At 43.1% G+C, this 12,510-nt stretch overlaps 1 protein-coding gene across 1 annotated transcript in view; it reads right to left on the bottom strand.

Moving 5' to 3' along the window:
• Nucleotides 1-3,270, bottom strand: part of MORC1 (MORC family CW-type zinc finger 1) — a 190,733-nt gene extending 187,463 nt beyond the window's left edge. The window contains exon 1 of the mRNA XM_046003678.1: nt 3,182-3,270. Within this exon, the coding sequence (XP_045859634.1) occupies nt 3,182-3,246 (65 nt within the window). The 5' untranslated portion in view covers nt 3,247-3,270. The remainder of the gene's footprint in view (nt 1-3,181) is intronic.
• Nucleotides 3,271-12,510: the final 9,240 nt, after the last annotated feature.

Genomic DNA, 12,510 nt, shown 5'->3' with positions numbered 1-12,510 from the left:
CCAGGACCCCGAGATCACAACCTGAGCCAAAATCAAGAGTTGGACGCTTAACTGACTGCACTAACCATGTGCTCCTCCATTTGGGGGGAATTTTAAACTTTAAACACATGCTGATGTGGGATCTCTTGACTCTAGTCAAGTCTGTAATTAAAAAAAAATAAATACAACTGCTGTGAAAAGATGGCCTTCACTCAAAAGAAATCTAGAGTATAAAAATCTAAAACAGTGGAAAAGTGAAGGTTATATGCTTTACAAAAGCCGCACTTGAAACCACAGGACTTACTAGTGAATTTAAAAATACATGATTTAATATACAAAAACTCAACATACAAACAATACCTTAGGAAAGTAACTGCGGTCATTCTGACCAAGAAGTGCCAGAGAAGTTTCTGTTCTATTTCACTCAAGAGATTTTAACACACTGCTCGCCATGTGCTAATGTGGACAGACAACGTCTTCACCATCTTGGGACTCAAGCCATGGGATATGAAAAACATACAAGTAAACAGACATAGAGATGATATGGCAGATCATGATTAGATGCCATGAGGGAAGGGTGATGGGGAAGAGTAATGGTAAGCAGAGGACACAGTAGTCAGGGAGAGCCTCTCTTTCATAGAAGACATTTAAGCTGAGCCCTGAAGGCTGAGGAGAACTCAGTCCCTTGCAGAGCCAGAGTGGAAACTCTGCAGCAAGAGAAGCATCTGCAAGGACACGGATGCAGGAAGGAGCCAAGGAGGCCAGTAGGCTCTGGCTGTGGCAAAACAGGGCGATGATACGGAGATACAGGGTGGCCGGTCACACACAGCCTTCTACTCCATGCTTAGGAGCTTGTACTTCACCTACATGTGACTGGAAACCATGGTCATGTTTTAAGAAGAGTGACATATCTGGTTTACTTCTTTAAAATCTCACTCTGCGGGGGGAGCCTGGGTGGCTCAGTCGGTGAAGCATCTGCCTTTGGCTCAGGTCATGATTTTGGGGTCCTCGGAAGCTCCCTGCTCAGCGGGGAGTCTGCTTCTCCCACAACCCCTCCTCCACTAGTGCTCTAATAAATAAAATCTTTTTTTTTTTAAGATTTTATTTATTTACTTGACAGACAGAGATCACAAGTAGGCAGAGAGGCAGGCAGAGAGAGAGGAGGAAGCAGGCTCCCTGCTAAGCAGAGAGCCCAATGCGGGGCTTGATCCCAGGACCCTAGGATCATGACCTGAACCGAAGGCAGAGGCTTTAACCCACTGAGCCACCCAGGTGCCCCAGTAAAATCTTTTTTAAGAAATAAAAAAATCTCACTCCAGCAGCTCTCAGGAAAAATGGGCCATCAGGGAGTAAGAATGGGAAGCAGAGAACCCAATTTAGAGGCTACATGGATTATCTCCCCAAGGAGACAGCACCTGGTCTGGACTGAAGTCAAGGGCAGCAGCAATGCAGAGGAATGGATGAATTGGAGACATAGAGACACGGTGAAGAGGATTTGATGTTGAACTGGATATGGGAGCGAAATGAGAGAAAAAAAAAAAAAATCACTCCTGCTCTTACCGAGGAAACTCACAAACATCTATCTGGAGAAGCTGAGAAAATGCCAATTTGTATCTGATTTTCTAGTTATTCCTTCAGACTGCTGTCACTTCTATTATTAAGTTAGTGGGCCACCAACTGATAATGGGATGCAGGCAAGGGGGAACCCTGGGATGGGAGGCACCCTGGGAATAACAGCTGTGGTAACTACACAACACTGAGGCTGAGAAGGTTTCCTAAGATAAAATGCATAGTCCTTCCAGCATTCCACTCGTAATTTTTTTTTTAAGATTTTATTTATTTATTTGACAGAGAGAGCCACAGCTGGAGAGGGAATACAAGCAAGGGGAGTGGGGGAGGGAGATCAGGCATCCCACGGAGCAGAGAGCTGGATGCAGGGCTTGATCCCAGGACCTTGATCAAGACCTGAGCTGAAGGCAGAGGCTTAGTGACTGAGCCACCCAGGCACCGCTCCACCAGTAATTTTTCTTAAACTCGACTCAAAACTGCTATTTCATTATTTGTCTCCCGTCTCAGTTAACCTTTAAATATTTGTTCTATCCTTTCCAGCTTGAAATTATTCTCTAGATAAAAAGATTAAAAAAAAAACGTAAACATCTGCCAAATGCTGCCTATTTTACTTTGTCTTCTATAAAAATTACATGCTTGTCCCAAGCAGCAAGGCTGGCTTTGCCTGGCATTCTTCACACTTTCACTTCTGTGGTTTCAAACCTGGTGAATCCCTTGTATCAATCGGTACTTTTAGTAACTCCGGATTACTCAAAGACCAAAAAACCGACACAGCAGTATGAACTACGCAAGCACTCACTGCTAGGCTGTGCTGGAGATGACAGATGGTACAGGAAGCCCCCCTCATCTGTCTCTGGAACCTAAGTATCTGAAATTAACACCTGATGAGGCTGCAAAAGGCACCTGGGCCTGACAGAGAAGCCCAGTGCTCTAGCAATAACTAAAATGGGAGGATTCTATCCTGGGAGAGGTTACATTTTTGCAAGGACACAACGACAAAGGCTGGAATCAATAAATACAAATTACTCTCTGGAGGGCAAACTTAATCTTGAAAATGTCGGTGCACTGGGCAGAGAAATCACAAGCCATAGGCCAGGTTGGTAGAATTAGGGTTCTGCTAGCCCCCAATTAAATAGTTCGCTAAATGCGGAGACTTCTTACCACCTGGTGTTAATTTTAGAACAACAAAAAGGTTTATAACCTAGCCCAGAGCAGGGGCACCTGGGTGATTCAGTTGGTTAGGTGCTGGGACTCTTGATTCTGCTCAGGTCACGATCTCAGGGTCCTGAGACTGAGCCCCATGTCATGCTCAGTAGCATGGGGCCTCTTTGAAATTCTCTCTCCCTCTGCCCAACGAGCACCCGCCCCCTACCCCCGCCCGCCACTCCAGTACACTGGCACAAGTTATTCTCCCTAAAAATAATCATAACCTGGCCCCGAATGGTATCTTTTCTACTTTTTCATTATTTTTAATACAAAAACTTTAAATAAAATTTCCATAAATCGATGATACCAAATTTTTTTTTTTTTTTTTTTTTTTTTTTGGTCAAATTGGGTATTTCACTAGGAGACAGACCAAACTCTTCTCCACTAGTGGGGACCCTCCCTCGTTCAGGCTTCACCGGACACTCACGAATTGGCGTGGATGAAATCCAGACGCAGCTGAGCCCGCCGCAGAGTAGCGTACTTGTCACCCATGCCCTCGAACTCGACCAGCGCAGCCCTAAGACACACGGACTACCGTCTACCGCTGGCGGAACAGCTGTATCCAGCCCTTGTCCCGCCCACGTGCTAGTCCCCGCCCACGTCTTCCCTGACCACCCCCTCCTCCGCCCACGCTCAGGGCTGTGCACAAACAGCAGCTCTGAAAACACCCACTCCCCCTGCCGGTTGGAAGGTGAAGTTCGCCCGGGGCTGTCAGTCTGGGTATCCAGCAAGGTAAGTCTATTCCTTGTCTTGAATCCGTTCTTGAGAATGAGGCATCTGAGCTAGACTTCTCTTTCCACATTGAGATTTATTTAACCTTCCTGCATAGTTGTTCTATCATTCCCCGGATGGGAAATGGAGCCCAAGGCTAGGATCAGAATTTGATGAGAAATGACTGCGCACACGCACACACACAAAGAATTTGAAGAGGCTGGGTCTGGAGGTTGGGGGGTATAGAGAAGGAAAATGGGTAATTTTCCTTTACTTGCATTAGTTTGTTACACAGCACCAGAGGTGTTTGTGTTCTAACCCACAGCTTACCTTCCTGTGTTTCTTGGGTTGAGACTGTTCTCTCCCATCAAAGAAAATAAGGAAGAAAAGATCAGTCAGAGAGAAAAGGGAAGGACTAAAGGCGGTCAAAACAGAATTTCGACTTTGCTGTGATGTGGAGGCTTGTGTTTGTGAGAAACTTTCTCACCTGTCAGCTGATAGTCAACTCTTTTATGTGCTGGCCCAACTCAAAGAACAGACATTCTGTACTGTTCTATAAGATAGAAGTGGGCAGGTAAAGGTTCAGGGGAAAGAGGGGGTGGGGGTGAATGTAAGGAAGGACTCTGAGCACCAGCTGTCCAAATGCTGTTGCTCACAAAACACTGAGTTCCAAGTCACAGAAACCCCAGCTGAAATAGCACTTGTCAAAGTTGTTTTCTGGGATGCTCCTGGTAGTGATGAGAAATTAGAGTTAACCTAGCTGACCTCTAAAAAGTGTTCAGATTCAGTCAATCTAAAGCTAGATGACTTGCAAACTTAAGTAGTTCAATAGCACTCAGCAGCGATTTTGTGATAGTTTTGAAATCAGAAATGAGTGTCTATTGAAAAAAGAGCTTGAACTAGATGTGTTTGTGATTTCCGGGCATCATATAAGCAATGAGGTCTCAGAAAAGAAAAAAAATGTCAGTTTTGGGATAATGATTTTACTTCTAAAGAAAGTAGTTTATCAGCTACTACATTTATAGGAATCAGGAGAGGAAGAGAGAATTTGAATGACAACCCAAAGGAACATCATGCTCTACTTTAATTTGAAAACTGGAAGTAAACATAAACATTTCAAGTAATTTCCCTGATTGCATTTTTGTTTTAACAGTGGCTGACATGGTAGTGTTTTGATAGGAAAATTCTCTTTACTAAGCAACTTGAGCTGTCTTTCCAATTTCTCCTTCCATAGAACTTCAGACATATGATATTTATTTTCATTTTATGAACAAGAAAAGCTTGACAAGCCTTTTCTGGATTTATTTTACTACCCCAATTTCCAGCTGCTATCTCAAAGCAATTTACTATTGGGAGGGCACAGGGGCCACTTGCCTATAATTAGTAAAGGCTGTAATATCTAATTTCTACCAGAGGGAAGGGTGTGATTATCATAGAATCAGGTCTTCTAATAACATGAGAGGAGCCCTCCTACAGTAAGTAGCCAGCCCCAAAGCACTAGAGGCTTCTCGTTGGCCTGGATAGCAGGCATTCAGGGGGAATCTGTTAGATATTCTAAAACAGAGACCTGAGAGTCATTGCACACAACCCCCAAAATCTGTTCCTCTTCACCACTTCAACTCCACCTAGCCACCCTCCAATCATAAAGGTAAATCTTGCTCCTCTTCCAGGTACACTTTTGGGATTCTTTATCTTAGCCACCTCCCTCAATCCTGCCTCAAGATTCATTTTAACATCATTTTATGATACAAACGTATTGGGGAAATAGCAGGAAGGGGAAATTTAAAAATGAGAACATCATCTGCTCATCTTTTGGTCGATCCTGCTTTTAAAGAGAGTCCGTTTGGGATAAGAGACTGTTCAGCTCTTCCTAACTAGACATTTCAGCTTTCCAACACTCATGTACTGGTCACAAACAATGGCTCAAATCTTTCAAACTATTCTCTCCCCTTTTCATTTAAATAACTTTGTGTGGGGACCCTGGGCGGTGCAGTCAGTTAAGCATCCAACTGATTTCGGGTCAGGTCATGATCTCAGGGTCATGATCTTAGGGTCTTGAGATCAAGCCCTGCATCAGGCTCTGCATTCAGCGTGGAGTCTGCTTAAGACTATCTCTGTCCCTCCTCTTGCTTTCTTTTTTCCTCTCATAAATTAATAAAATAAATTTGCACAAGCCAACATTACTCTTCACAAACACGTTTAAACTCAAGACAAAATTTATGAACATTAAAAAAAAATGTGTGTACCTACCAACTATGCACAATGGTATGCCATTTTCTAAGAATTACAATTAAGAAATGATATTAGTATATTATGATAGATACAGAAACCAAACACTATTGAGGTAATAATATTGAAAGATGTTACTGACCCTCAATGGACAATAGTGAAATGTCTCTGAAAGGAGTCATACCTACTTGCTCATTTTCTTGCTTTTGTGCAATTCTGAACCTGGTTGATGTGGTTTCATCCCATTTCCAGTTTACTCTGCACTAGAAAATGGTAGGGTTTTCATTACCTTGGTTCTCAGTTATGCACATAGGTAACAGTCTTTCTACTCCATTCAGCACTATGGTAAACATCTCTGGAGACCGTGGAAAATATGAGGCCTAGAGCTTGCCCAGAAAATAATGATGGTTATTAAATGAGTTGGAAAATATAATAGTCATCTTGGGTTGGCTAACACATTAGTCATTTCCCCAACTTTCCTCTTTCCACTTTCAAAGGTGAAAACTTGTTTCCCAGACTCTCCTGTAGCAAGGGGTGGCCATTTGACCAAGTCTTTATAAATAAAATCGAAGCAGAAATCTGCTTAGTGGTTCCAGAAAGGCATTTGCTCTCTTTATAAAAGAGAGAGGCAGGGCTGGCTCCATTGTTGCGGCCAGCGCAACAAATCGACCAGGAAACGTGAGGGTAAGAGGATGGTGAAAAGAAATTAAAGAGACAAAGAGATGGGGACAGGAGGAGCACTGAGGAGGATGTCCAACAGTGCTGACTTTATTCAGGGCAGTGAGGCATTATATAGCCAACAGTAACTATCTTCAGCTGGTTATAAAAGAATTTGCTACGTGCACAAAAACCCTCCAGAGCAGGCCTGTTTTGCCCACTTCAGATAAACACCTGTAGGCAATGGCTGATGTTAGTACAATTGTCTAGTAAGAAGTAAAACCTGAGAGTGATTTATGAGCTGTGCTGGAACAGCAAGGACCAGTTAAGAGTTTATGACCCCCTTGGGGCGCCTGGGTGGCTCAGTGGGTTTAAGCCTCTGCCTTCGGCTCAGGTCATGATCTCAAGGTCCTGGGATCGAGCCCCACATTGGGCTCTCTGCTCAGCAGGGAGCCTGCTTCCCCCCTCTCTGCCTGCCTCTCTGCCTACTTGTGACCTCTGTCTGTCAAATAAATAAATAAAATCTTTAAAAAAAAAAAAAAGAGTTTATGACCCCAACCAATTGCTCTCATCTAACTCGTAAACATGTGGGAAGTCACAGTGGCGAGCGCACAACACATAGCACAGACACTTTCTCAGTGCTACTCAACTTTTCCGTCCTAAGTCTTTTGTTAGGCTATTCGGACTGTAAAGGAGACACAAGTCAGTGCCTGGTTTGGTCCTTGTCTCAAGCCTTATCCCATCTTTCTTGTCTCTGTCTTAAATATGGGTACAATGCCTGAATTTAGGGGTGTCATTTGCATCCATGAGGGAAAGGTCAAGAGAATCACAAGAAACTCCCCCAATGCCAACAGTCACCCATCTCAAATTTTTGTATGAAATAAAATTTTACATTAATCTTTATGAGATTAAGTAATTATAATGTGGTTGTTTTTTGCTTATACCAAAACTATTCTCAACCAATAATGACAAAAAATAATCCCAGAAATTCCAGAAATGACTTTCTTTAAAAAAAGATTTTATTTACTTATTTGACAGAGAGAGAGAGAGAGAGCATGCACGCACAGAGGGGGAAGCAGGCTCCAGCTGAGCAGGGACCGCCAACATGGGACTCAATCCTAGGACCCTGAGATCATGACCTGAGCCAAAAGCAGACACTTAACCAACTGAGCCACCAGGTGCCCTGAAACATACTTCCTTCCCATCACTGGGCATCAGGGGAGAATATTTTTTATGGACTATGATTTAGAAGACTTTTCTTGACAGAGATGGTAAATTTGAGTCCATAGGAAGGAAGACACCATAGACAGAAGCAGCCATCAGAACACAGTCATCAGAACCCCTTGTCCTTGGGGAAAGGACAAGACATATGTATGTGTACAGAATATAATTACTAGAATCATCAGACTCCAGTGTTGGAAGGGACAAGGTTGGCCTGATAAGGAAGGAGAGAACTAAAGGAGAGTTGGGAGAGTCAGGGTGAAGTTTATGTTTAGTGTGATATGTAATCTGGAGCCATTATGGGTTCATCCAGTTGAGTCAGACATATGTTTGGTGAGAGCCAGCTCTAACGTAGATTCCAAGAATATAAAAATATCTTGCTGCTGCCTTCTAGGGGTACAGTTTAATAGAGGTAGACAGTATCAAGTTTCAAGGTAGGAAACAAAAACCCTTCCAGGTGTATCAGACACAAAGGAATATAATATGGGGAAATGACTCTTTGTAAAACCTCTGGAAGGGACAGAAGGGCTGAAATCAGGGGCCTACCACTGCTCATTGAATTCAGGCTCCCGCAAGGCAGGTACAGGTCAGAGGACAGCAGTCCACTGATGGCACAGCTACAACAGCCTCCGATTACCCTGAGGTTGGCTGCTGCCTGAATACATATCCTGCATGGTAGCAGCAAAATGGAACAAAGCAATGTCTTACATGTCCAGAGCCTGGGCTGCTAAGGTGTCTCAGTATAGTTTCCAGTTTTCCAATCTAAGTAGAGAGCTGGGAGAGAAGGTACATGGGCACTGAAAGATACAATATACAGTGTCTACCACATTAATGGGACTTTAAAGCACCAACTGGTACATGAAGGTGTTACAGGTCCTCTGAGAGAAGTCAGGCTCCAAGGAGGGAGGTGGTTTAGGAAAGATCTCAAAGAAGTGATGAAAGGGGCACCTGGGTGGCTCAATGGATTAAGCCTCTGCCTTCGGCTCAGGTCATGATCCCAGGGTCCTGGGATTGAGCCCCATGTTGGGCTCTCTGCTCAGTGGGGAGCCTGCTTCTCCCATCTCGCTCTCTGCCTGCCTCTCTGCCTACTTGTGATCTCTGTCTGTCAAATAAATAAAATCTTAAAAAAAAAAAAAGAATTGATGATAGTTGAAAATGAGCTTACATTTGCCAGGTGGGCAGAATCAGGATAGACATGCTAGCTGAAGCACTTAGTCGAAAAAGGCAAAGTGGACATTCAGCAAGCAGCTCATCATGTGTACAATGTGGGAAGCAAAGTAGGGCAGAGGGGTGGAGGTGCAAGTTTAGAGAGGACTGGGGAGGAAATGGGAGGCAGATTGTGGTACACCCTCAATGCTACGCTGAAGAATTTGGAATGTATCCCGTAGGAAGTAGGAATCCAGAGTCAGATCTGAAGCGATAGAATCAATAAACTCATGCTTCCTAAGGATCACTCTGGAAACATGTGAATACCAGAGAGGGAGAATTCAAAATCAGACACAGAAAGTCCGGTTAGAACACTGTTGCAATAGAAAGTGAGGAATAATAGAAAATGAGGAATAGACTCTTAAGATGGGGCGAGTCTTGATATCAAGGGGAAAAGAGATCAACTGATGCCCTGCTAGCTTATTTAGCTAGGTAGGTCATCTCTAGAAGACTTGCAATAAAGTGGAGGAGTGCCAATAAAGAGAAAAAGGCAAACTTTAATATACGTCCTGATTAGGAAAATGTGGGAGTGGGCATTTCTAAATAGAATCAACAGGTAAGGGGCACCTAAGGGGCTCAGTCAGTTAAGCTTCCAACTCCTGACTTTGGCTCAGGTCATGATCTCAGGGTCCTGAGATCAAGGCTCCATACTAAGCATGGAACCTGCTTAGGATTCTTTCTCTCCCACTCCTTCTGACCCTCTCCACTCACTGTCCCCCTCCTGCTCTCACTCTAAAACAAACAGAAGAAGGTAATAGTAAATGCGGGGGGGTGGGCAGTGAATACAAGTGTGGGTGGCTTACTTTAGTTCTTCAAAGGTCTGAGGGAAGCAGAAAAGTAAGAAAGGGCCAAAGTTGCTCCATGCTTTTAAGCCTTAAGTCCTAAGGAGATGGTATTGTCATTAATAGCAATAGGCAAGTCTAGTAATCATCAAGACAGTATGGTACTGGCACAAAAACAGACACATAGATCAATGGAACAGAATACAGAGCCCAGAAATGGACCCTCACCTCTATGGTCAACTAATCTTTGACAAAGCAGAAAAGAATGTCCAATGGAAAAAAGACAGTCTCTTCAACAAATGGTGTTGGGAAAATTGGACAGCCACATGCAGAAGAATGAAACTGGACCACTTCCTTACACTATACACACAAAAATAGATGAAAAACCTCAATGTGAGAAAGGAATCCATCAAAATCCTTGAGGAGAACACAGGCAACAACCTCTTCGACCTCAGCTGTAGCAACTTCTTCCTAGAAACATTGCAAAAGGCAAGGGAAGCAAGTGCAAAAATGAACTACTGGGACTTCATCAAGATCAAAAGCTTTTGCACAGCAAAGGAAACAGTCAACAAAACCAAAAGACAACAGAGAGAATGGGAGAAGATACTTGCAAAGGACTTACCAGATAAAGGACTAGTATCCAAAATCTATAAAGAACTTCTCAAACTCAACACCCAAAGAACAAATAATCCAATCAAGAAATGGGCAGAAGATATAAAGAGACATTTCTGCAAAGAAGACATCCAACTGGCCAACAGACATATGAAAAAGTGCTCAACATCACTCGGCATCAGGGAAATACAAATCAAAACCATAGTGAGATACCACCTCCCACCAGTCAAAAGGGCTAAAGTTAACCAGTCAGGAAATGACATGTGTTGGCGAGGATGTGGTGAAAGGGGGACCCTCCTACACTCTTGGTGGGAATGCAAGCTGGTGCAGTCACTCTGGAAAACAGTATGGAGGTTCCTCAAAAAGCTGAAAATAGAGCTACCCTATGACCCAGCAATTGCACTACTGGGTATTTACCCTAAAGATACAAATGTAGTGATCCGAAGGGACATGTGCACCCAAATGTTTATAGCAGCAATGTCCACAATAGCCAAACTATGGAAAGAATCTGGATGTCCATCAACAGATGAATGGATAAAGAAGATGTGAGATATATATATAGAGATATATAGATAGTAATATATAGATACACAGCTAGCTAGCTAGCTAGCTAGCTATATCTATCTATCTATCTATCTATCTTATCTATCTATCTATCTATCTATCATGCAGCCATTCAAAAAAACCCAAAATCTTGCCATTTGCAATTACATGGATGGAACTAAAGGGTATTATGCTGAGCGAAATAAGTCAATCAGAGAAAGACAATTATAATATGATCTCACTGATATGAGGAATTTGAAACAAGACAGAGGCTCATAGGGGGAGGGAGGGAAAAATGAACAAGATGAAACCAGAGAGGGAGACAAACCATAAGATACTCTTCATCTCAGAAAGAAACTTCGGGTTGCTGGAGGGAAGGAGGGTGGGAGGGATAGAGTGACTGGGTGATGGACACGGGGAGGGTATGTGCTATGGTGAGTGCTGTGAAATGTGTAAGACTGATGAATCACAGACCTGTACCCCTGAAACAAGGAATACATTATATGTTAATATAAAAAATAAATATTAAAAAATGGTAATGGGAAAGTCACAAAAAATTACCAGTTTGGAAGATAGAAGACAGTGAGTTCACTGTTGTCACATTAAGATTTAGCACTAAAAAGCACATCTCTCTTTTTTTTTTAAGATTTTATTTATTTATTTGACAGAGAGAGAGATCACAAGTAGTCAGAGAGGCAGACAGAGAGAGAGGAGGAAGCAGGCTCCCTGCGGAGCAGAGAGCCCGATGCGGGGCTCGATCCCAAGACCCTGAGATCATGACCTGAGCCGAAGGCAGCGGCTTAATCCACTGAGTCACCCAGGCGCCCCATAAACAGCACATCTTAATAGAAAATTGTCAATGTGCTTTATTTTTTTAAAGATTTTATTTATTTATTTGAGCAAGAAAGAGTGACTGAGAGAGAGCACAAGCAGGGGAAGGGCAGAGGGAGAGGGAGAAGTAGGCTCCCTGCTGAGCAGGAAGCTCAATGCTGGGCTTGATCCCAGAACCCTGGGATCATGACCTGACACAAAGGCAGATGCTTAATCGACATAGCCATCTATGCACCCCGTCAATGTGCTTTAAATACATATGTGGTTTCCCTAAATTAAACACACACACACACACACACACACACACACACACACACACGTATGTGGTTTTCCTGTCTTCCATAGAGTTAGCTAACAACAGATTGTCATTTTTCAAGAAAATATAATTTTGTGTTACAGGAAATGTTAGTGAAGTTATTTAGCTTTGCGTGCCCCCAAAATCAGAGGCTGAGGAACTCATGAGAATGGGAGAAGACAGAGACACCAAGAAAGAAAGGCACACACAGGTAAATGTCTGGGGAAATGCACATTTTGTGGATATAAGTTAATATTTGTCAAGATGGACCAAAAAAAATCTGCAAAGAAAATTTTCTGTACAGAAATTCCACTTAGATCTAATGTCTAATTTCTGAATTGAGGCTATATATCCTTTCAGTAGGCTGCCAAGAATTATCATATCCCAGCCTCGGCCTGAAACCTCAAAACAGTGTTTTCCATATTTGTTATTTTCTGGGATTTGTTCATACCAAATGAAAGGGGGCTGGCTCAGTCAGTGGAGCATGAGACTCCTGATCTCAGGGCTGTGGGTTCAATCCCCACATAGGGTGTAAAGATTACTTAAAAATAAAATCTAGAGGGCACCTGGGTGGCTCAGTTGGTCAAGGGACTACGTTCAGCTCAAGTCATGATCCTGGAGTCCCGGGATGGAGTCCTGCATCGAGTTCCCTGCTCAGCAGGGGGTCTG

Source organism: Meles meles, chromosome 4 (assembly GCF_922984935.1).
Source record: "Meles meles chromosome 4, mMelMel3.1 paternal haplotype, whole genome shotgun sequence".
Taxonomy (NCBI): domain Eukaryota; kingdom Metazoa; phylum Chordata; class Mammalia; order Carnivora; family Mustelidae; genus Meles; species Meles meles.
This window is presented reverse-complemented; position numbering and strand designations above follow the sequence as displayed.